The sequence below is a fragment of the Ursus americanus genome, chromosome 7 (genome assembly GCF_024610735.1).
Source record: "Ursus americanus isolate L20-20 chromosome 7, mUrsAme1.1.p, whole genome shotgun sequence".
Lineage (NCBI taxonomy): Eukaryota > Metazoa > Chordata > Mammalia > Carnivora > Ursidae > Ursus > Ursus americanus.
The window spans coordinates 48,584,078-48,610,185 of NC_142133.1; the positions used below are offsets into that span (position 1 = coordinate 48,584,078).

At 41.5% G+C, this 26,108-nt stretch overlaps 1 protein-coding gene across 3 annotated transcripts in view; it reads right to left on the reverse strand.

Annotated features, from left to right (window-relative positions):
• Positions 1-223: 223 nt before the first annotated feature.
• RNF103 (ring finger protein 103) overlaps positions 224-26,108 on the reverse strand; it is an 88,577-nt gene continuing 62,692 nt past the window's right edge. For all 3 annotated transcript variants that reach the window (XM_045808874.2, XM_045808873.2, XM_087863650.1), the window contains 4 exons: positions 19,580-19,759; positions 5,167-5,288; positions 2,054-2,168; positions 224-829 (listed from right to left, as the gene is read on the reverse strand). In XM_045808874.2, the coding sequence (XP_045664830.1) occupies positions 687-829; positions 2,054-2,168; positions 5,167-5,288; positions 19,580-19,759 (560 nt within the window). In that variant the 3' untranslated portion in view covers positions 224-686. The remainder of the gene's footprint in view (positions 830-2,053; positions 2,169-5,166; positions 5,289-19,579; positions 19,760-26,108) is intronic.

The window sequence follows — 26,108 nt, forward strand, 5'->3', positions numbered from 1 at the left end:
AATTCTCAAGGATCCTTTTGGTTCAACAGATGACAGAAAGCAGAAGTGTGGCTCCCACACCACACCTGTGAAGGCTGGGGAACAGCATCCTCGGAGCAGAAGCCTCTCGTGTGAGCTTCCACGTCCCGTACGACTGGCCACAGCACCTCCTCTCTTTCCAAGGTCAACATATGAGACTGCAAACACCTTGAAAATTCACTGCACATGACAATCTACAATGAGACCAAGTGTTAAAGCAGAAATTTATTAAAATCCATTTTATATAGTGTTTTAGGGACAAAAAAAGGTAGAGTCCTCAACATTCCGGCAATCAGCTCTAGCCTCAGAAGTGCTTCGGGAGAAGACAGATTCCTTTGCCCTTTCCTCCAAAAGATACTTCTGTTTATATTCCTGAAAATGATGCATTGCGAGAAGACAGACTCCTTTGCCCTCCCCCCCAAACGATACTTCTATGTATACCCCTGAAAACGATGCATTTATAACCCCGCCTCTCAAGGGCAATCCCGTTGAGATCCCAAAACCTCTGCAAAGAGTGAAGAGATATGAGCAGAGAACCTTCTCAGAATGCAGTGTCTCATTCAGAGATGTAGTGCAAGAGATACATAAAATGGTGGCTGCTTCAGAGGAGTGGACCCGCTTCTGGCAGGCGGGCCGCGAAAGAGCCCGGGGGCCCGGCGGGGCAGCCCCTAGCTGCGGAGTGTGGCCAGACGGGACTGCATGGCCTCCAGGGCCTCTTCCTCCTCCTCATCTTCTGATGCTGCCATCGCTCCTGGAGGTTCAGGCTCTGGAAGGGCGTCGGTCACTTTACTAGGTGCTTTACCCAAGGCCCCTGAAAAGAAACAGCAAATAAATTAACCAAATATCATTTTAAAGAAGTAGTTCTCATCCTCTCTGCCTTTCATACCTGGGAGAGTCCAACAAGAAACAAAAAAAGGCCAATAAAACAAGCTGTTTGCATGGGGTTTTGCTCAGTATGACAAATATGCAAACACCAGCTTGTCATGAGACCAAGCTTATAATAACTGAGGATTCTGATCTTAAGAATTTTGGTTCTGACACTCTTGGTCTAAATTCCCAAACACCAGATTCCTGAAGATGTTAAATGTCTCTCAGTAAAACTTTCTAAACCTTAACAAAATGTTTTCCTGCAGCAACTAGTCTTTCTCCCAACAGTTGTAAAACAAAGAAACAATTTTAAAACAGATAAAAATTAAATGTCACCAATTTTTTATTAAACCTAAAACCCAAAATCCAGAAGTAAAAATAAAGTTTAAAACCTCATTAACCATCTTTCGGAAATAACAATTTTTTATTTATTCCCTTTCCAGACTTCTTCTATAGGCCTGGTTTTTACACAAGAGTATAGACTGCAGTAACAAGGCTTTTCTCACACATTATATTGTGAACATCTTTCCATGTCAGTGAATGTATTTCCACATTTACCACAGCTATAAAGTATTCCATTAAAACAGATATAACACAATTCAACCAATACCCTACTATTAGGCATTTAGCTTGTTTTAAACTTTTCAGTATAAATAATGCCACTACAGACATCCTTGAATTAAATCTTTCATCACATCCTTAATTATAGTATAAACTCCCGGAAATCAATCTGTTAGGTCCAAAGCTTTTGACAGCTACTGCCAAACTGCTTTCAAGAAAGTCTAGAGCAATTTAAGCTCCCAACGGCAGTGTTGTGAGGGCAGTGCTTCTCCTTACCATTCTGAAAACTCTAGGAGTGATGGGTATTAAGGAGGGCACATATTGCATGGTGCACTGGGTGTTACACGCAAATAATCATGGAACGTTACGTTAGAAACTAAGGATATACTGTGTGGTGACTAACATAACAATAAATTATAAAAAAAAATCTTGGCCTTTTAAAAAAGCTAGTTCTTGAAAAATAAACACAATATCCATAACCAACTTTAAAATCTAACAAATGTAGAAGTAAGAGAGTCCTACTAAAGGAAAAGCTACTAGATAACTTAGTGACCGCGAGAAGAATAACCACAGATGGAGGGAGAAAGGAAGAATCTGAGGGCCATACCTGCTGTGATTTCAAACAGAATTTTGTCAATTTCCATTTCTGCTGCTTCTTCCATTTCTTCCTGATCATCCATGCTTTCAAAAGTGTCCTCTAACATTTCTTCTATGATGCCAGCCTAAACACAGAACAAATCACATCACTTCCCTCCACTGGTAAATCTGTTCCCCAGAGAGTCTTCTGTGGGTCTGGTTCCACCCGAGCTCTAGCGTCTCCAAGTCCAGACCATCCTTCTGAGGGCTAACACCTAGACAAATGGCCACAGGAAACACTGATGCTGTCTCTCCTCTCTGAAGAAAGGCAAAGGCCACAGGGAAACTGTTTCCCATATTCAGCATGAGGGCTGGAGGGGGGCCTCTCTCAGCAGAGCCTCACACAATAACCCAGACTGTAATGACAGCACCTAGGGAACAAGCTGCTGAAAATGAGTGTGCTCTGAGCTCTCCTAGGAAGCATGTGCCCTGGGGTGCCTGGGTGGCTCAGTCGGTTAAACGTCTACCTTTGGCTCAGGTCATGATCCCAAAGTCCTGGGATTGAGCCCCGTGTCAGGTGCCCTGCTCAGCGGGGAGCCTGCTTCTCCCTCCCCTTCTGCCACTCCCCCTGCTGCTTGTGCTCTAATAAATAAATAAAATCTTAAAAAAAGAAAAGGGCGTGGAATCTTGGTGGACACTATGATAACAAGTACTAAGAGCAGAGTGGGGGTCCATGGAACCCTGAAAAGTACTTGAGCATATCCAGGTTACAGCTGCTGGTACAGGGCCAGTCCAGGGGGGTCTGGCAAAGATCAATCAATTCACCAAAGACTGATCCTCCAATCCTGACAATAAGACAAGGTTTTTGGACCCAACAAAGTAACGCCCAGACTCTACTGGAAGCCCTGTGCCTGGCAGCCTGAAGCCAGCCACTCAGCCTCCTTTGTCCTCAAGATAGCATGGCGCTACTGTGGGGCACAAGAAAACCATTCTCGAAAACTGACCAACACAAGCCGGACCCACAGTCTTCCTTACCAAGCAGTGTCCTAAGCTCCGAGTAAGACCCTACTGACTTTTTTGTTTAGTTTTGAAGCAAAAAGTCCTAACAGCACCCTCCAATGACAGAAAGAGGCCCCTGGTATCCCTGGGCAGAAGAGATGGGAAGGGACTGAGACACAGAAGAAAAGTATGGCTTCAGGCTTCTGAGAAGCTGCCAGAAGAGAAAAATCCTAATTGTTTTGCCACTTGCAAGAGCTGAGCCCCTTACTTTGTATCTTGATTCAGGGATTCAAGGAGCAGAGGGTCACTTGTGGCAGCTCTGGCCCTGGCTCCCTGGCACCTAGCAGGACACGGCGCTCACCGACCATGCTGATGGCATCAGGTGTTAAAGCAAGCCCTCTCTCCTGCCTGCGTTTCTGCTGCCAGACCATTCTTAATGACAGGAATCAGCCTACTACCTACATTCTACCCATTCTCAGATCCTTTCCTCCCAACCTCAATGAACAAATTCAATTCACACAGGTGGAGCCCTCTGACCTGAATGAATGGATGTCGTCTTAGTGTTGGAGGACGTTCAGTACATGCTCCGTAACTGGCTAAAAGAGCCTACTGGAATCCTGACTGTAACAGCCTTCCACATCCTGGAGGCAGAAGTCATTCATTTGTGTATTCACTTATTCAATCAGCAACCATTCATCAATGCCTGCTCTGCGCCGCACGACGGGCCAGGCTCTGGGGACAAACGGAATGACTAACATGTCCCTGGCCTCAAGGGGCTGCAGTTCATACTTGGGGCTGTCTCCCGGAAGGAGTTCAGTAAATATTTACTATCTAGCACATGCAGGCCCTCCTCCCAATCTATATTTCAGCATTCAGAAACCACTGTGGAAAGACCCCAGATTGTAAAAGGGGCATCCCCTCAGATCCTGGTGGCTACTACAGAAGTCAGAATGAGCAGGTCTAAAAGTCGTTCTAAGAGGATGATCGGTAGGGGAAGAAAGGGATAAAGAAACGGGGTAATCAGAAGGGGGAATGAAGCATGAGAGACTATGGACTATGAGAAACAAACTGAGGGCCTCAGAGGGGAGGGGGGTGGGGGAATGGGATAGGCTGGTGATGGGTAGTAAGGAGGGCACGTATTGCATGGTGCACTGGGTGTTATACGCAACTAATGAATCATCGAACTTTACATCAGAAACCAGGGATGTACTGTATGGTGACTAACATAATATAATAAAAAATCATTAAAAAAAATAAAAAATAAAAGGAAATTAAAAAAAAAAAAAAGTCGTTCTAAGAATTACCTTTTTATCCAGTTCTAGATGGACAGTCATCACGTGGGAAAAAAGATCCACACACCACTTTTAAAGGACACACACTCCTCACCCCATTTCCTCCCTCCTACTGTTGCCCAAGCACTTCTCGTTCCAAAGACCTGCGTTCTGGGCACTGGATGTCGTCATTCCATCAATTTTCTCCCGTTCCTCTCTCCCAGGCCCTAGAGCCCCACCCAGAATTCAAGTTCATTCATGAAATTCCCTAAGGAAGAAGAAAGGCAATCTCTATACATAAGCTAATATAGAAGAATCTGAGGTGTGCGATGCTGGCTCTCGGGTCACACGTCCAAGTGAGAAACACACCTGTCTGAGGAACTTACTATCACCACTCTCACGCAGCTTAGGCAATAAGGTCAGACATGTGTGCTCCAATCCCAGAGCTGTCACTCACTACCAAGGTCACTTAGGTCAATTACTCGATTTCCTCCTATGTAAAATGGGGTACAAAATAGCTCCCTCACAGGGCCACCAGGACGACTTTCCAGGAGTGTGTGATACAGCATGTGTGATACACCACTGGCCAGCAGGGCGCTCGGTAACAATGTTCTCTGGAGCCTTGTCCTTGTCTGAAGGCCACCAGTAGAAGTCCTTTCTAGGCCCTGATCCTGGGATGCCGGCAATCTGACCCAGCCCCTGCCATGGTCAGCTCAGGCGGTTTCAACCAGTGTTAAGAGCTGCTCCCCTGACTTCAAAATCATTGCTGTCTGGCCACAGTGGTCTGTCTGCTCCTGCCCACTCCTAGCCCTAGCCCCCGGCCATCTGCTGCGGTGACTGCTAGGAATGGGATGCAGGGTTGGCCCCAAGTCACCTTCATCATCTCTTTGGATAGCTCCCTCATGGTGGCCTGGATTTCTGGGATCTTCACAAGACTCTGCATGGCCTTCATCACTTCTGTGCTCTTCTGCAGGGAACCAGCCACTCGCAAGACCGCTGAGAGGGAAAAGTAAGAGGGCTGTTTAACAGAATGTGACGCTGGATTAACAGTCATAAGGTACTCTAATAAAAGAGAACAGCCCTAGGCGGACTCCCAAAGCTATTATGAACCTACAGACCACAGCACTGTGCCAGCTGACCAAGACACTGACTTCTCCCAATTGTATGTGACTTTGGCTACAACAGGTACACATTCTCTGCGCATGCGCACAACCCAGCCGATCTAGAAAGCGGCCTGAAGGCTTGCATCTAACCTTTAAGGAAGAAGTCAGCAGGAATGACCGTGACACCCAAGACAAGTCACACACGGGAAAAACAGCTCTAGACCTTGACAGGCCACACTGGAAAATTCAACGCTTTAGGCTACCCAACTGGTGCTCCCCATACACCAGCCTATGGATGGCGGCGGCTCTGTGACAGACCTGTCACTGGTCCTCAGGAAAATGAGAGAAATCAGGATGAGATACATAATCAATCTGTGGGTCGCCATATGGCGGTTACTGTTCCTGTTAAGGAAACGTTTTTGGTAGTCTGATCATATCCATACTATATATTCTATCTAAGAAATCACGATAACAGCAACTGGTCATCCCGCTGCCCTGACCCCGGCCACACACACATCTTTAACATGTCAAAATGGAAAGTTAGCACCCCTCCAAATCTGTTCTGGAATTTCAAGAGACTTCCGAGCTGTTCAACGACAGCTTTCACATCTAAGGGCAGCTTTCACATCTAAGGAAGACAAGAGTGACCAGGGAAATGACTGTGTAACTTATACACAATTTTGTGATTTTTTTCCAAAGGAGTAAGGAAGTTTGCTAGCTGCAGAGAATATTTCATTTCCCTTAACACTGGAATGGAAAAGTAAAATACTGACCTATTTATTAACATTGAGATTATTATAACAGAAATATCAAGAATCTATATGGCTGAAATAATAAATTATATATGCCATTATAATGATACAAAAAAATTCTAAAATATTAAAGTTACTATTGGTTATTGTAAAAAGGTAAAAAAAAGTTCTTTTGAACTATAATGTCTGAGCATGTGCACAATTTTTTATCCTAATTTGGGCCCTGAGTCTATATCAGAGAGTATGCCTGAATGTGACATTATTAAATAAACTTATTTGAAATGAATTAGTAAAAACAAAAAGATAGGAGACAGAAAAAAATGGTGTGACAAGTGTTAAAATACTAAAAACATTTGTACTTTGAAAAAGGTATAAATTTCCAGTTGTTAACCAAGAAAGGGAAGAGTCAATACAGTGGGGGAAAGAGGAGGCAAACAAAACTTAGAAACAAAACTAACTCCAAAAAATTTAATTCGATGACCGATCAGGATTGGGTAAGTGGATTTTTAAAAGGCCAAAAATAAATGTGTGCGCTACAATGGAAACTCAAAATAAAGAAGATAACATGTATACAGAGAAAAAGAAAAGACCAGACTAAGATGTACTTTCTGTGTTCCAAAAGGAAAAAAGCATGTGAGGCAGATAATAATTATTTTATAATAAAAATAGTCACCCCTACAAGAGAATGAGAAGACAAGCCATAAGCTAGAAGAAAATATTTGGAAAAGACACATCTTAGAAAGGACTGTTATCCAAAGAACTCTTAAAACTCAACAGTAAGGGGGCACCTGGGTAGAGTAGTCGTTAAGCGTCTGCCTTCAGCTCAGGGTGTGATCCGGTGTTATGGAATCGAGCCCCACATCGGGCTCCTTCGCTGGGAGCCTAATTCTTCCTCTCCCACTCCCCTGCTGTGTTCCCTCTCTCGCTGGCTGTCTCTCTGTCACAGAAATAAATAAAATCTTAAAAAAAAAGGGGGGGGGGCGCCTGGGTGGCACAGCAGTTAAGTGTCTGCCTTCGGCTCAGGGTGTGATCCCGGCGTTATGGGATCGAGCCCCACATCAGGCTCCTCTGCTATGAGCCTGCTTCTTCCTCTCCCACTCCCCCTGCTTGTGTTCCCTCTCTCGCTGTCTCTCTGTCAGATAAATAAATAAAAATCTTAAAAAAAAAAAAAACACTCAACAGTAAGAAAATGAACAGCCCAATTAAAAATAGGCAAAAGACCTAAACAGATACCTCACCAAAAAAGATAAACAGATGGGGGAAAAAAAAAAAAAAAAAAAACCAACCTGTCATTAGGGAACTGCAAATTAAACAGAGAGATACCACTACACATGTATTAAAACTGTCAAAATCCAAAACACTGACAACACTCAATGCTGGCGAGGATGTGGAACTATAGGAGCTTTACTTCATTGCTGATGGGAATGCAAAATGGTACAGCTACTTTGGAAGACAATCTGGCAATTTCTTACAAAACTAGACATATTTTTACCATATGATCCAACAATTGTACTCCTTGGTATTTACCCAAATGAGCTGAAACATACGTCTACACAAAAACCTGCAGCTTAGCAGCTTTCTTCGTAACTGCCAAAACTTAGAAGCAGCCATTATATTGCTTGAATGTGAACGATGATGGATGAAGTGTGGTACATACAGACAATGGAATATTCAGCACTAAAAAGAAATGAACCCTTGGGGCGCCTGGGTGGCACAGTGGTTAAGCGTCTGCCTTCGGCTCAGGGCGTGATCCCGGTGTTCTGGGATCGAGCCCCACATCAGGCTCCTCTGCTATGAGCCTGCTTCTTCCTCTCCCACTCCCCTGCTTGTGTTCCCTCTCTCGCTGGCTGTCTCTATCTGTTGAATAAATAAATAAAATCTTAAAAAAAAAAAAAAGAAATGAACTCTAAAGCCATTAAAAAAATGAAGGAAGCTTACATGCGTATTAGTAAATGAAAGAAGCCAATCTAAAAGGCTTACACACCCTACGATTCCAACCATATGACATTCTGGAAAAGGCAAAACTAGGGAGACAGTAAAAAGATCAGTGGTTGCCAGGGGTTGGGGGAGGAAGGGGTGAACAGGCAGAACACAGAGGATTTTTAGCTACATATATTTCACAAAAAAAGAATCTCTGGGGCACCTGGGTGGCTCAGTCAGTTAAACGGGGGGGAGGGAGGGGAATGGAGCTTGCTTAAGATTCTCTCCCTCTCCCTCTCCCCTCTACCTCCCCACCCAGCTCACAGGCACAGACGCACGCTCTCTCTAAAGAAAAACAACAAAAAACCTCCAAAACGTTGAAACAGTACAGAAAACTTGCTGACATTTAAAATTAGATCAAAGTCACACAGAAGGGATCATGAAATAAGCAGCATTTCCTGGTTGTAGCTCTTTCGGCTAGCCCCTCCCCACCCACCGCCAGGCCTTCCTGCCGCTCGGCCAGTGTCCAGGCTCCTCCAGCGGCGGGGCCTCTGCACATGCTCCTACCTCAACATGCAGAGCAGGCCCCACCAACAGCTCTCTACAGTGGGAACGTGCCGGACAGATGGCTTTTGTTTTCCTTAACGGTACGCTACATGAATTTGTAGGCCATCTTTATGCAAGGACCATCGAATCTTCTCATTAAGGTATTACAGGCTTGTCCAAGAGAGGACAAGATTTCTTTTTTATTTGAAGTGCGCTCCCGATTTTACTCCAGTGCCTAGCATTGTGCCTGACACAGCTAACACTCAAATACTTGTTGAAGAAAAGCAACAAATGAACTCGGAAGACAACAAGACTATCACTCAAATTTGACTTTAAAAAATGTTAAACATACTCATGTCTTAATAGCAAACAACACTGAGGTGGTTAAAAAAGACTCAAGTGCTTCTACATATAATGACATATTTAAGTCACAAATGTGTTTTTCCTTTTTTGTACTGACAATAAAAAATCCAGAACATTTTTTATAGAAATAAAATCAATCAATTTCATATGGCAAGAGGAAAGGGAGGGATTTCAACAAACAGAAACTAGTTCTCCCCAAATTCTCAATTACAGACATAGAATGGCTACATACTGGTGACAATAACAGACCAAATGATCTCAGAAAAGAAATGAAAATCCAGAAATAAACATAAAAAACAACAGAAAAACATTTAAAACCCAGAAATAAACATAAAAAACACAAGTATTTAAAGGGTTAATCTTTTAGCATTTCACTGTGGAAATTTCCAATATACACAAAAGTAGAGACGTGTCAGTTCACCAAAGAGGAGATACGGCTGGCAAGTGAGCACATGAAAAAATGTCTACTCATCAGCCGCTGGGGAAATGCAAATTAAAACCATGATCAGCTCCACACACCCATCAGAATGGCCAAAATAAAAAATAATGACACTACTAAATGTTGTGGAGGATGCAGGAAAAACTGGATCACTCATACACTGACATGTGGGCATTTAAGATGTGCTGCCACTCTGGACAACAATTTGACAGTTCCTCATATACGACCACAAAACCCAGCAATGTTCTCCTGAGCATCGATCACAGAGAAAAGATGTATGTTCTTGCAAAAGCCTGCATACTTTTGGAGCAGCTTTACTCAAAATAGCTGATAACTGCAAACAACCCAGAGGTCCTTCAACAGGTGAATGGTTCAACTGTGGCACATCCATACCATGGAATACTACTCAGCAATAAAAAAGGAATGAACCACTGATACATGCAAATCCTGGGTTAATTTCCAGAGAATTACACTGAGTGGAAAAAAAATCAATCCCAAGAGGTTACATACCGTCTGATTCCATTTAAATAACATTCCTGAAATGACAAAATTATAAAATGGAGAACAGATTAGTGGTTGCCAGAGATGGGCAGGGAGGGAGATGCCAGAGATTAGGTGGGTAGGTTGGTTATAAAAGGACAACATGAGAGATCCTATAGAGATGGAAACTGAAAATATTCTTCAGCTTGACTATATCAATGCCAATAACCTGGTTGGGATATTATAATTCTGTAAGATGTTATCATTTGGGGAAAACTGGCAAAGGGTACACAGAATCTCTGTGTATTACTTCTCACAACTGGGTGTATGTGAATCTACAATTATCTCAAAATAAAAACATTAATTAAAAACCCTCAGAAAATGCTGGGTGGCTCAGTCAGTTAAGCATCTGCCCTTGGCTCAGGTCATGATCCCAGCATCCTGGGATCAAGCCCCGCATCAGGCTCCCTGCTCAGTGGGGAGTCTCCTTCCCCCTCTGCCCCTGCTCGTGCTCTCTCTCTCATGCTCCCTCTCAAATAAATAAAACATTAAAAAAGAATATACAAAAATAAAGCAACAATATATTCCAATGCCTGCCTGCTAAAAAAGATACTATACACACAAAAATACGAGTTCTGCTATGAATACTACCACAACAATAACCAAAGATGGAAACAAAAGTAGCTAAATATAGGCTTCACTTCAGAATCAGCAATGCAAAAACTAATGTAGATATTCTGAAAGGAATTTGACACCAATACTGAAACCAACAAAAGCACAAAACTCTACTTATCATTGGTTCTTGTGGAAATTACAGTTATACTTAAAAAACAGAAAAGGAAATTAAAATAAATATTAAAAAAATGGCATCAACACCAAAATGCTGCAGCTCCTTGATATTGAGAGCCCAGGGGAGAAAGACACTCACAAACTGGACTGTGGTTTTTAAAAGCCAATTCAAACATGGCAATCACAAACAGAACGAATACAATTTCAAGGAAATATGGAATCTCACAATATTTCACAAATGATAAGCGAAAGCTCAGAGAAGTGACAAGAACACTCAAGTGTCAAAAATAAGTATCTTTGGGGGCGCCTGGGTGGCTCAGTCGTTAAGCGTCTGCCTTCAGCTCAGGGCGTGATCTCGGAGTCCTGGGATCGAGCCCCACATCAGGCTCCTCCCCTGGGAGCCTGCTTCTTCCTCTCCCACTCCCGCTGCTTGTGTTCCCTCTCTCAATAGCTGCCTCTCTGTCAAATGAATAAATAAAATCTTAAAAAAAAAAAAAGTATCTTTGAAGAGAATGAGATATTTTTTCCTTATTATAGGGTTCAGAAAAAGAGTTAAAAGATAAATGATTTACAAGAAACCTCTGATACATAACAGGAAATAAAGAACAGAAAGATAAAAATTAAAAGGAAAACAAGACAATAAGCATTCTATAACATGGGGAACTCAACCAAAGGCCATAAAACAGAATTACAGTCACTAAAAATTATTGGAACCATGTATGTTTGGGAGACTTTCAAAATTTAAAATCGAGTTTATAATTTATACGCTACCACTTGAAAAAATAATTTGAAACGGTTATTACAAAGACATTGCATTAGCAGTTATGATAAAATAGGTAGAGAGGTGGAACTCCTGGGTGGCGCAGTCAGTTAGCATCTGCCTTCGACTCAGGTCATGATCCCAGGGTCTTGGGATCGAGCCCCACGTCGGACTCCCTGCTCAGGGGGGAGTCCGCTTCTCCCTCTCCTCCCCGATTGTGCTCTCTCATATAAATAAAATCTTAAAAAAATAAATAGAAAAGCTAAAAAGGGTGAGTTGATTCCACAAATGGAGGCCTAAGCTTCTCAGCAGTGGCAGGCCGAGTGGTTTGGGCTGGACGATTCTGCTGTAGGCGGCTGTTCGATGCATTCTAAGCGTTTAGCAGGGCCTGTGGCTCCTGCCCACCACATGCCAGCAGCACTCCCCCCACCCTCCAGCTGTGACAACCCAAAATGTCTCCCAGCACTGCCAAACGTCCCCTGAAGGGCAAGGCAGCCCTCTGCTGGGGATCACTGACCTAGGCTGGGAGAGCTACTGCAACTGAGAATAAACTCAGCTTTGGCAGCTCAACAGCCAAGGCGCAAAGGCTGAAAGTGTTCTGAGCCTCCGTAAGGACACCACTGGTAGGAGCATACCGTTTCCATGGGAAAGATCATTTGTTTTCCAGCACGGGGTTCTAACAGAAATTTCACACCCCAATCTTTACTGACTACCCCAGTAATTGTACAGAAGTTATACAGTCTTCATTTAGCTGTATCCTAGCAAGGAAGCATGCAGAGGAGTGCTATGCCAATCCAGCTCATACGGCCCAGGAAAGGCCTTTCTGTGGGAGCAAAGCTAAGAGGAAGGAGTATGTGGCTTGCTGACGATCTGCAGATGGGACCTTAAAAATTTTAGGACAACGGTCTCGTGTCACTGTCAATGACATGTTCTAGTACACGCACAGCTCAGTAAAAGAAGTATTCATATCGACAATAACTAAAATTAAAAAGGAAACAAACAAGCAATTTATTAGGGAGGTAAGTTTTTACCCTGTTAGAAATTCCTATTAATACTGTATTTTGTCTGTGCAAAGGAAAAATATTTCATTTGAAAAAGACAATTTGCTCTACAGATTTCAAATATGTGAAAGTTTTGAAGGAAAACATTTAAAACCACTGAATAAACACATGGACAATACATAACACAGACATGTATTTATTTCAGAAGATTATTGTTCAGCAAATCTTACAGAAACTGAACTTTAATCTTGTATATACTAGATCACGTTAAACATTAAATGCCAAATAAAGGGAAAAGTCTGTTCCTGTGTGTTTATTTATGGGCTTGGACTCGGAGACCTGGGTAAGAAATATGTATGTATGCGTATCTATTACTGTACTATCCACTGTATATAACAATGTCTATGTATATAAGAACAGTATGTCACTATATGTACACGTCATTTATATATAATGACACCCTATGAAACAAAGCCGACTGCCCGACGCTCCGCATGGCACTCTAACAGTAGTTGCTGATGGAGAAGAGGCTGAGGCCAAAACAAGGGAACTGGTGAACACTTTTTATTTTATATATTTATGTAGTTTTTTTTGTTTTACAGTAAGCCTGCATAACTTTTAAATTAAAAATTCTTGGTTCAACATCATTTAAATTTCACAAACATTATGTTTCACCTCAAAGATCCATATTTTGCAAACTCACTTTCAAAGTGCTCCAATCAAAGCAAGAACACAAATAAAACAGAGGCCACAGAAGGAAATCGGGACGGTCCCTCCCTAAGTAGAGGGGCTGCCCTGGCCTGACCCCCTCTCTTCACTGCCTTTCTTGCTTCTCTAGACACTCTGTCTCAACTATCCACGGCCTTCGAGCTCCCATTCAGTCCCTGCCTCCAGGACTCCATGATGGCTCAGCATCCAGGCCTAGCCCACCTTTATTTTCACTGTGACAAAATATGCATAACAAAATTTACTGTTTTATTTTATTTTATTTTATTTTTAAAGATTTTATTTATTTATTTGACAGAGACAGCCAGTGAGAGAGGGAACACAAGCAGGGGGAGTGGGAGAGGAAGAAGCAGGCTCCCAGCGGAGGAGCCTGATGTGGGGCTCGATCCCGGAACGCCAGGATCACGCCCTGAGCCGAAGGCAGACGCTTAAGGACTGTGCCACCCAGGCGCCCCAAAATTTACTGTTTTAACCATTTTTAAGTGTCACAGTCACACTGTTGTGCAATCACCACCACCGTCTCTAGAACTTTTTTCAACTTCCCAAACTGAAATTCCATCTCCATTAAACTCTCAATGTCCCATTTCCCCTCCTTCCAACTCCTGGCAACCACCACTGTCCTGTCTCTATGGCTCTGACTGTTCTAGGTCCCCCACGAAAGTGACGTCATATAGTTGTTACCTGTCCTTTCATGACAGGCCTATTACACTTAGCATAATGCCTTCAGGGTCCATCCACCTTGTAACGTGTCAGCATTTCCTTTTTAACTTAAGGCTGAATCATGTTCCACTGTGTGTACACACCACATTTTGTTTATCCGTTCATCCTACAACGGATGCTTGCGTTACCTTTACCTGTTGCCTACTGTCAATAATGTGACTATGAACGTGGATGTACAAATATCTGTTTGAGTCCCTGCTTTCAATTCTTTTAGGTATATACCCAGAGATGGAATTTCTGGATCACACGGCAATTCTATTTCCTGCCCCGCCTTCGAACATCTCTCTTAATTTACTCCCCCAATTAAAACATACTCATCATCTGTCTTATTCTGCAAGCAGCTGCTGTCAGAAAGCGATCATTTGGAAAGCATCTAATCATGACAATGTATTAATAGTTGACAAGGTTTAACATGTTACCCCTTGCAGGGACATCTGCATTTTAACCAAAGAACATCTTAAGGAAAATGACTACATCAAACGGTGGCTTTTCAAAGCAGCAGCAGCCTGAGGGTGGAAGGGGGGCGGACATCGAGGGCAAGACCTGATCTCTCTCGGGAACTCTCAGTACAGTATTTCTAATTTTCTCTTTTCTCCTTCCAAAATGTAGACTCTTCCCTCCTGCCCTGTCCTCGATGCCACCTCCAGTTACCCTCTCGGCTGTATTTCATTTGCCACAGGAACATCCTACTCTCGATCCTCTCGACAGCCCTTCCTGGGGGGCCTCCCACCAGGCATTGTGCTTACATGCTAGGAAAGTAGGGCGATCCTGCTGGAGTCAGTCTGGACAGCCCCAAACAGAATCTCCATTCTCTCTTTAGAGCCTCTTCCTTCCCCTGGCTTTCCAGTGTCTTTTAATGGCCCTGCATTCTTCCCAGATTCAAGGGCTTAGAGCATTTCCAGCTTATTTATACTTTCACCATGTCCATTTACTCTGCATCCAGACTAGGTCTTTCTAGCACCCTCTCTTCCACTCCATCCCGTCAGACTGAGCTACTCAGCCCTGCCTGGCCAGGGGCCCTGGTCCCCCTGCCCACCCTCGGCTGTGCCAGCCCTCGCTGCGCTGCAGTCTGTGCTCGCAGGGGGCCAGCCGCTCCCCTGCCTAAAAAATGAATGACAACTCCTCAGTTTAACTGATAAAACTGACTCCAAATGATCTTTGGAGCTTTACCTCCCACTGCCCCTGCCCATGTGCTCTTGTCAAATGGAATCAAGTGCTGTTTGCTGAACACGGCCTGAAATATTTCACCTGTGCCTTTGTGCACCCCAACCAGTCAACTGAGGGGACTCCGATTCTCCCCAAAACACTTCTCTGAACTCCCCTTGCATATTAACCTGTGCCATCACTACCGCCCATCTCAACCTGAGCTTTCTCTGAAAACCGTTGCTCTCCTAACAGCTGTAAAAACCGTCTTCTTCACCTCCCTGCTCAGGCTCTCCGGCCACCCCTCCCCCTGCCCTCAGGCATCCCAACCTCCTAGAACTTCCTTCAGTGTTTTAAGTGCACAGTTCTTTTTGGCCCCAGGGCTTTCTGGCAGTCTGGTTGGACCCCTCCCATCCCCCACCACCCATGTCCTCCTCCAGGTATCATCAGTCCTGGGAGCCATCGCTGACCTGACTGCAGTTCCCATTTATAGTCCCCGGGGGCTTACTGCAAATTTGTAGGCCATCCGCTTACTTCTTCTTATTTCTTAGGTATTTTTATTTTTGTTAAATTTATCCAATTATTTGTTTTCCACCCCATACCCTAGAGGGCAATGACTGTGCCTGTAATGTTGATTATTTCATACCTGTGCCCAGCAATATGTCTGGCACATGATAGGGGCTAAAAAAATGGATTTATTAAATGTATTATCATTTCGCTCTTTGTAGTTTCGTCTATCTGCCTGAGAAGACTGGGGAAGGTCCTCAGGCAGCCTACACTTAACCCAGCCTCCCCACCCTATCCTCTCCCTTTCTTCCTTAAAAAAGAGGAGAAAGAGAGGGAAGAAGGGGGTGGTGAGAAGGAGCTCTGAGAAACAGTTCAAGGAACACTAGAACATTTCAGAAAGAAGACTATCAATATGAGGAACAGTTTGTGTTCATGAAATAAGAACAGGATGATTAAAAAAAAAAAAGGTCAGAGAACTCTTCTGTGTAAATAAAGTTAAAACAGCCAAAATAAAAAATTCAAGAAAGGAAATGGAAAATAAAGTCGAAATTTCTCAGAAAGGAAAACACAGTGACAAAATTGATGACAGTGATACCCTGAACCTACATCTAAAGCAATCGCCACGTGCCAGGCGCTGAATAAGCCTCACACCTACCCTACGAGGAAGGTGCTGTTATGATTTTTTTTTTTAAGATTTTATTTATTTATTTGATAGAGACAGCCAGTGAGAGAGGGAACACAGCAGGGGGAGTGGGAGAGGAAGAAGCAGGCTCATAGCGGAGGAGCCCGATGTGGGGCTCGATCCCAGAACGCTGGGATCATGCCCTGAGCCGAAAGCAGACACTTAACCACTGCGCCACGCAGGCGCCCCTATTATGATTTTCAAAACGGAAAACAGGAAAGGTAGAAAATTCAAGGATCAGTCTGGGAAATCTGACAACTAAAATCTTTTGCTTCCAGAAAGAAATAGAAAGTACAATGGAAAGGAAATGATCACATGAACATATCCAAAAAACTAAGAGAACAGGGAATAGAGGGACAGAACCCCTGTCTTCTAGAAATCCAAGTGAAAATATTCACAGATGAAAGTGTGTGAGGTCTTGGGTTCCCAGGGGAAAATGCAGGGAGGGGGTGTGGGTACAGCTGAGGTATGACCAGCCATGATTTCTGTGTGGGCATGGCAATTCTGACATGCCCACTAAGACAAAAAGTGGAGATGCCAGCCATACACCAGGTGACAAAGTCGGGCTTGCAGATAAAAATGTGGAAAGCAACATTTGGAGGAACGAGGTTAGGTGAGGTCACCTGGGGGACAGAGAATCTGGAAAACAGCAGAGGATCCAGAAAGGAGCTTTGGAGCACTTTGACATTTAAAGAGCAAGTAGCAGATATTTTACTTTTCGGTTGTGATAAAACCACAAATAATATATATTTGAAACCAATGATAAAATACATTATTACAGGTGTCTAAAGGAGAACAAGCTTCTGACTTCTCTGCAGTACATGAGAGCTTTTCTGATGTTTACTACTGAAAGAACATTCTGCAGAAGAGATTTTTCATGCAGATCACTTGTGAGCTGTAACTGAAAAGGTTTCTAGGAACCAGGACACAGAAAGAAAAGGTGAACAGAAGACCATGATCAAGTACATTAGTTCCCTGAGAAATGTTTTCTGCTGTTAACAAGGTAACATTTCTCAAAAATTATGAAGTCTGACAAAGGCTGGTGAAGAGGTATGGAAAAAGAACTCTCAACCACTGCTGGTGGGAATGTAAATCAGTACAGCCTCTTTGGAGAGCAATTTCGCAATTCCACCAAAATTTAAGCCCAGTTATTTTTAATACAACAACCCCACTTCTGAGTATATAATTGTCCTAAAGAAACCTTAATGCATGTGCGAAAGTGAAAAGACATTCACAGCAGCACTGTAATAGCAAAAAAATTAAAACAGCCTAAATGTCCCTCAATGGGAGAAGGAAAAAAAGTGATACACCCATCTGATGGAACACCATCCAGTAGTTTAAAAATGCATCATTATCGGTATACTTCAAAACCACGACGATAAATGGAAACGAACAATGCACAATGGTACGTGTAGTACAGGACCATCGTTACAAACTGTAACAGTCGTGACCGCGGTTATCCGTGGGGAGGCTGAGACGGAGGGGCTGAAACCGGGAAGGCATTATAAAGGAGCTTCAACTTTAGTAACAGGGCTTCTACTAGAATATAAAACTGCAGCTAACAGAACAAGATGTCAAACTTCACTGATTCTGGGTGACAGGTACCCGAGCACCTGCTACGTTAGCTGGTGTACCTCTATCTTGGCAATCGGGGAACCCAAGGGGCTGTGCGCACGGTGCTTTACTCACGGGAGAAGCGGGCAGCAGAGTAAGCTGTGCTTTCTAATGCTGATTCAGTAAATGCTGAACATTTTTAAAGTAAGTTCATCACGGTCAACTGAACACGTATCTTACCCTTTCAGCATGTTGCAGAAAGAACAGGAAGTGAACATGGAACCTTCCTTGCTGACTGAAAGGCAAGAGGACACTTAAGCTTTCAAACTGACAGGTAAGATTAGATTAGTTCTTCCTGGTCTCTGTGGTACTCCGGCTTCTTCAAAGGCATGCATCTAGATTATATATCCAGTATTTATCGAGTATATCCAGTATTTAAAGAGAGAGAGAGAGAGAGAGAGAGTGTGTGTGTGTGTGTAATTACTTAGGGCTGAAATAACAGATTTTAAAGTTAAGATACGGTATGGCTGCATTTTTTTGTTTTTTTCTCCTTCCCAATCCAGTTTTACTACAGTATCTGGAGAAAGAAACTGATGATATATTCATTACTAGGCATTCTTAACTACCACATCTAAATGTTAACATTGAATGCAAAGGAACACCTTCACAGCCAAATACAACCAAATAATGGACGAGGTACTCATTTGGCACCAGCTTCTAAATTGAAACATGCAAGTCTCCTAGCTTTTGAGTGTGATGTATCATCAATGTCATATCTGACAGAGAGCTGAAAATATTCCTTAGTGAAAAACTTCACCGTAATTTCTGAGTCAGTACTCAAGTCTAAATACCTTTTTTTTTTTTAAGATTTTATTTATTTATTTGACAGAGAGAGAGCGAGAGAGGGAGTATAAGCAAGGGGAGTGGGAGAGGGAGAAGCTGGCTTCCCGCTGAGCAGGGAGCCTGATGCGGGGCTCGATCCCAGAACCTCTGGGATCATGACCTGAGCTGAAGGCAGACGCTTAACGACTGAGCCACTCAGGGGCCTCTCAAGTCTAAATATCTGACAGTCACCTGCTGCCATTCTCAAGGAATGATACTTCTGAGTTAGGACTTCTTAATTCAACAGAAATTAAGTAAAAAACCAGAAACCAACTGGCTGTAAAATTTAACCTATGACCCAAGCTGCCATTGACCTGGAGACAGATGCAAGTGAAAGATCATAACAGTATTATACTGGACAATAAAAGAAAACTAAATTATGTTTATTTTAAATATTATAACACATTTTTTGAAATTAAACTGATAGTTCACATGTGTGCTGAATACCTATTACATAGTCTGGGATTCCTAAGATGTAAGGAAGCACTGGGGAGACAGCCAGAGATACGGTAGAAAAGGAGGTGGGTGAAAGCCAAAGACAAACATGGACTATTTTAAAATTCTGCCTCGGGTGCTCTGTACCCGGACAGAGGGAATGCTCTTCTGCCTCCTCCAACGCACTTCTTACTCCCATGAGTCAACGCTCAGGTCACTTTACAACACTGTTCACATAATGGATAATATTCTAAGTAAAGCAGATTGATATGCCATTATTATAACAACACAGGCGAAAGAAAACGAATCATAAAATGATAGTCGTAATTATATTCTGCATCTGTGTAACACTCCAATGAAGACAATATAAAGAGTACAAACCAGAGCTGAGACGGTTTCTCCTACTCAAGGAAAGCAGCCCGTGCTGCTAACAAGAGCGAGCACATGAGCGCCGACGAGGGGCAGGAAGGTAACCGCCATCTTACCCAGCTGGTTCTTCATCCCCATGAGCACGGAGTTCATGTGGGCTTTGGAAGCGTAGAGCTTGCTCACGGCCTTCCTCGACCTGATCATCTCCTTGGCTAGAACCACACAGACGTCCTTCTGACCCTTCCTGGCAGCATCCTTCACGGACCGTTTCACTTTTTCTTCTTCTCTTTGGATATCTAAATTTGGAACATAACACAAAACACCAAAAAATTCAAGGTAAAGCGGGACATGTATTGGCACTCAAATCTGTTCTTACAGTGATCTAAGTGCGTCTATTAAAAGGAAAACAGGGGCAGCGGGCTGGCTCAGTCAGTGAAGCCTTTGAATCTCTGGGTTGTGAGTTCAAGCCCCATGTTGAGTGTAGAGATTTCTTAAAAATAAAATCTTAAAAAAAAATTAAAAATAGAAGGAAAACAGAGAGGAAAACATTCACTGGTCTTTATGACTGTCTTCATGCAGGTAGTACACTGGTTTTATTTCTACAGCTTTATAGTAAGTTTTGAAATAAGAGGGTGTGAGTCCTCTTTGTTCTTTTTCAAAACTGTTTTAGCTCTTCCTTGAGATTCTATATGAATTTTTAAACGGATTTTCTATTTCTAAAAAAAAAGTCATTGGGATTTTGATAGGGACTGCACTGAATCTGCAGATCAGATTGGGTGTTACTGATATCTTAACAATATTAAGTACTCCAAATCCATGGACACAGAATGTCTTTCCATTTATTTATATCTTTAATTTCTTTCAGTAATGTTTTCTAGTTTTCACTGTACAAGGCTTTCACCTCCTTGGCTAAGTTAATTCCAAGGATTTCATTCTTTTTGTTGCTACTATACATAGGATTGTTTTCTTAATTTCCTTTTCAGACTGTTCACTGTTAGTGTACAGAAATGCCACCGACTTTTGTGTGTTTTGTATCCTGCTAATTTGCTGAACTCATGTATTAGTTCTAACAAAACAGTTTTTTTAGAACTAATAGATTTGTTTGGAATCTTTAGGGTTTATACGCACACATAAGATCAATACAAAAAGGTAATTTCACTTCTTCCTTTCCAATCTGGATGCCTTTTATTTCTTTTACTTAATTGCTCTGGTTAGAGCTTCCAGTACTCTGTTGGAGAGAAGTAGCCAAAGGCAGACATCCTTGCATTGTTCCTGATCATAGAGAAAAACTCTTCTTTCACCACTGAGTGTGATGTTTGCTGTGGATTTTTCACATATGGCTTTCATTATATTGAGGCAATTTCCTTCTATTCCTAGTTTGTTGAATGTTACCATAAAAGGGTGTCAAATTCTGTCAAATGCTTTTCTGCATCAACTGAGATGATCATGTGGTTTTTCTTCCTTTATTTTGTTGATGTACTATATTACATTGGTTGATTTACATATATTGAACTATCCTTGCATTCCAGGAATCCCACTTGGTCATGGTATATAATCCTTTTGAATTGTCTGCATTTTTAAAAAATTTCTGCATCAGGGGCGCCTGGGTAGCGCAGTCGTTAAGCGTCTGCCTTCGGCTCAGGGTGTGATCCCGGCGTTCTGGGATCGAGCCCCGCATCAGGCTCCTCCGCTGGGAGCCTGCTTCTTCCTCTCCCACTCCCCCTGCTTGTGTTCCCTCTCTCGCTGGCTGTCTCTCTCTCTGTCAAATAAATAAATAAAATCTTAAAAAAAAAAATTTCTGCATCAGTGTTCATAAGGGATATTGGTCTATAGTTCTCTCTTCCTGTAGTGTATCAAGGTAATGATGGCTTTACAAAACAACTAAGGAAATGTTTTCTCCTAATTTTTTGGAAAAGTATGAGAAGAACTGGGGTTAGTTCTTTAAATATTTGGTAGAAATCACCAGTGAATACATCAGGTCAAGAATTTTTCTTTGTTAGGAGATTTTTTTATTACTGATTCAATCAAGTCTGTTCAGATTTGCTCTTTACTTTCAGTCTTGGTAGGTTTTGTGATTCTAGGAATTTGTCCATTTCAAAATGTGTTATCCAATTCACTGGTACACAACTGTTCACAGTGCCCTTATATATTTTTTAATTTCTGGAGAATCATAGTAATGCTCCCACTTTCATTTACGATTTTAGGGACTTGAGTCCTTTCTCTTTCCTCCCACTTTTATTCAATCTAGCCAAAGATTGGTTAATTTTGTTGGTCTTTTCAAAGAACTCACTCTTGGTTTCTTGTTCTCTACTGTTTTTCTATTCTCTATTTTACTTCTCTCTGCTCTAATCCTTATTATTTCTTTCATTCTGCCAGGTTTAGGTATTTTCTTGTTCTTCTCAATCTGGGAGATGTAGAGTTAGAGGTGGTTGATTTGAGATCTTTCCTCTTTTTTAATATTAGCATTTTTATAGCCACAATTTCCCTCTGAGCACTGCTTTTGCTACACAGCACAAGTTTTGATACATTGTATTGTGGTTTTCACTCATCTCTAAATACTTTCTAGTTTCCCTTGTGAATTTTTTTGACACATCTGTTGTTTTAAGAGTGTGTTATTTTTCTAATATTTGTGAATTTTCCAGTGTTCCTTCTTCTACTGACTTCTAATCAACCCTTGTAGTCAGAAAAGATATTTTATATATTTTTTAAATTGACCGAGACTTGAATTTTGAGCTAACACATGGTCCATTCTGAAGAATGTCCCATGAGCACTTCAAAAAAATGTGTATTCTGTTGTTGGGTATTCTGTAGAGGTCTATTAGATCTAGTTGATTCATTGTGTTGTTCAAGTACTCTTATTTCCTTATTTATCTTCTGTCTGGTTGTTATATTCACATTTTTAAAACAGATTTATTTATTTAGAGACCGTACACATGAGCAGGGGGGAGGGGCAGAAGGAGAGAGAGAAAGAGAATCTCAAGCAGACTCCACACTGAGCGTGGAGCCTGACTTGGGGCTTGATCTCACAACCCTGAATCATTACCTGAGTCAAAATCGAGGCTTAACCGACTCAGCCAATCAGGTGCCCTTGACTGTTACATTCACTTTTGAGAGCAGGTTATTAAAGTCTCCAATTATTATTGTAGAATTATTTCCCCCTTTAATTTTGTCAATTTTTGCTTCACATATTTTGACAATCTGTTTTTAGGTGCACATATGTGTATAATTGTTATATCCTCTTATTCTACTGAAACTGTTAGTAATATAGAATGTCTTTTTGACTGATAATCTTTTTGATTTAAAGTTTGTTTTATATTAGTATAGCAACTTCCACTCTCTTTTGGTTACCATTTCCATGGGACAACTTTTTCTGTACTTTCACTCTTAACCTATTTGTACTTTGGGATCTAAAGTGAGTGCCTTATAGACAGCATAGAGTAAGATCATTTTTAAAAAATCAATTTTGTTAAGCTCTTTCAACTGAAGAGTTTAATCCATTTACATTTAATTACTGACAAGAAGGTGCCTACTTCTGCCATTTTGCCAATTTTTCTGTAGGCCTTACAACTTTCTTGTCTTTCATTTCCTGCACTAATGTCTTCTTTTCTGTTTTCTTCATAGTGAAACTTTTCAAATCCTATTTCATTGGCTTTTCTGTATAATCTATAGCTATTTTCTTAGTGGTTACCATAGGGATTACAGTTAATATACTAAAGTTATAATACTAATTTGAATTTATATGAGCTTAACTTCAAAAGCATATAAAAACTTTATTTCTATACAGCTCTGTCCCCACCCCATTCAGTTACTGATGTCACAAAAGTACATCTTTCTGTAGTGTGAGTTCAAAAACATAGACTAATATATTTTTTTCAAATGCCCAAGTCTCCTAAATCATGTAGGAAACAAAAAAATGGAGTTACAAACTGAATTTACAAAAATGTTAGCTTTTATAACTGCCCATGTATTTACCTTTAACAGAGGTATTTATTCTTTTATATGGCTTCAAGTTACTATCATATTTTAATTTCAACCAGAAGGACACCCTGTAGCACTTCCTGCCAGGCTGGTCTAGTGGTAACAAACTCTCTCAGCTTGTTTATCCAGGAATGCCTTGATTTCTCCCTTGTTTTGCTGGATATAAGATTCTTGGTTGATAGTTCCTCTTTCGGCATTTGAATATATTAACCCACTGCCTCCTGGCCCTCAACACTTCTGGTGAGAAATCTGCTGAAAATCTTACTACGGATCCTTTTATATGGTAAGTCCTCTCTCACTGCTTTAAACATGATCTATCTAAAGTCTGATATTATGGGGCGCCTGGGTGGCACAGCAGTTAAGTGTCTGCCTTCAGCTCAGGGCGTGATCCCGGCGTTATGGGATCGAGCCCCACATCAGGCTCCTCTGCTATGAGCCTGCTTCTTCCTCTCCCACTCCCCCTGCTTGTGTTCCCTCTCTTGCTGGCTGTCTCTATCTCTGTCAAATAAATAAATAAAATCTTTAAGAAAAAATAAATAAAGTCTGATATTATAATGTGGCATTATAATGAGCATTGGTCTCTTTGAGTATACACTATTTGGAATATGTGACGCTTCTTGGATGATTATATTCATGTCTTTCATAAAATTTGAGATGTTTCTGTCACTAGTCTTTTAAATCATCTCCCTGCCCCTTTCTCTATTTTCCTTCTGGGATTCCCACAAAGTGTATGCTGGTCCACTTCATGGTGTCCTACAGATTCCTTAGGCTCAGTTTACTTCAATTTTCCCCCCTTCTCCTCAGACTTGATAATTCCAACTGTACTATTTTCAAGTTCACTAATTCTTCTGCCTGCTCAAATCTGCTTTCAAGTAACTCTAATAAATTTTTCATTTCAGTTATTGTACTTTTCAGCAGAATTTCTTTTTGGTGTCTTTTCATGTTTTCTCTTTTTATTGATATTTCCACTTTATTCATGTTTCATTTTCTTGACTTTGCCCACATTTTATTTTGGCTCTTTGCACATCTTTAGAACACAAGTATCTGTTGAATAAACAGTCATCTGGTCTTAGGGACATTTTCTGTTCATTTATTTTCCTTTGGATGGGCCATACTTTCCTGTTTGTACATCTTGTGATTTTGCTGTTGTTGAAAATCAGACACTTGAATCTCATAACTCTGAAGTCAGACTGTCCCACTTCACCAGGGTTTGCTGTTTTTCTGTTTTTACTGCTGCAGGGTATCTCTGTGCTGGGGATCAACCTACACTGTAAACTTAAAGTCTTCTCAGGTCTTTGCAGACCTGTAGCTTGACCTGGGTGTGCACAGTGACCTTTTCTATTCTGCCATATATGTGGTTGCTTTTGAATGTCTTAGCCCTTGATATTAGGAATGTAAGATGGTGCAGTGTGCTATGGAAAGCATTATGGTGTTTCCTCAAAAATTAAATATAGAATTACCATTTGACCCAGCAATTCCACTATAGGGTATACAGTACCAAAAAAAAAAAAAGAGAGAGAGAGAGAGAGAGAGAAAAGGGATTCAAACAGATACATGTACACTCATGTTCAGAACAACATTATTCACAATAACCCAAAGGCAGAAGCACCCATATGTCCATATTAAGATGAATAAACAAAATGAAGCATGCATACAATGAAGTATTTCAATCTTAAAAAGTTAACTCTGACTCATGCTATACAACATGAATGAACGTTGAAAACATTATGGTAAGTAAAATAAGCCAGGCACAAAGGGACAAATATTCTTTGATTCCACTTATATGAGGTACTTATAATAGTCAAATTATACACATAGACAGAAAATAGAATAGTGGTTACCAGGGGATTTGGTGTCGGTTGCAGGGGTGGAGTGGTGGGGGAGACATGGTGAGTTATTATTTAACGGGTACAGAGTTTCAGTATGGGATGAAGGAAAAGTATGGAGATAGACAGTGGTAATGGTTCCACAGCAATGTGAATGTACTTAACGCCACTGAACTATATACTTAAAACTGATTAGTTTTAGGTTATATATACTTTATTGTAATAAGAAATAGATTAATGAGGGGCGCCTGGGTGGCACAGCGGTTAAGCGTCTGCCCTCGGCTCAGGGCGTGATCCCGGCGTTCTGGGATCGAGCCCCACATCAGGCTCCTCTGCTATGAGCCTGCTTCTTCCTTTCCCACTCTCCCTGCTTGTGTTCCCTCTCTCGCTGGCTGTCTCTATCTCTGTCAAATAAATAAATAAAATCTTTAAAAAAAAAAAAAAAAAAGAAATAGATTAATGAAACCGCAACAAGAAAAGTATAAGCCATTCATAAATATTTATGTGTAAATACAAGTATAGACAGACATATCTGAAAGGATGATTACCAAAATATTTATGGTATTATCTTTGAGTGGGAGAATTTCAGGGTGATTTTAACTTTCTTATTTATACTTTTCTGCATCAATATGCATATTATTACCTTTATACTCATGGGGGAGGGATGTAGAAACCAAGCTATTTTCATTTGAGGAAAGGGGCAATATAAATGATCTAAATTCATACCAATACTGCCTATCATGAGTGCTCTAAATGTGTTTCACATTTAACTGAAAGCTAAAAATGTGGAATACCTTGAGTCCTCCACGAGAAGATGAGAACTACCTATAGTTATACTTTG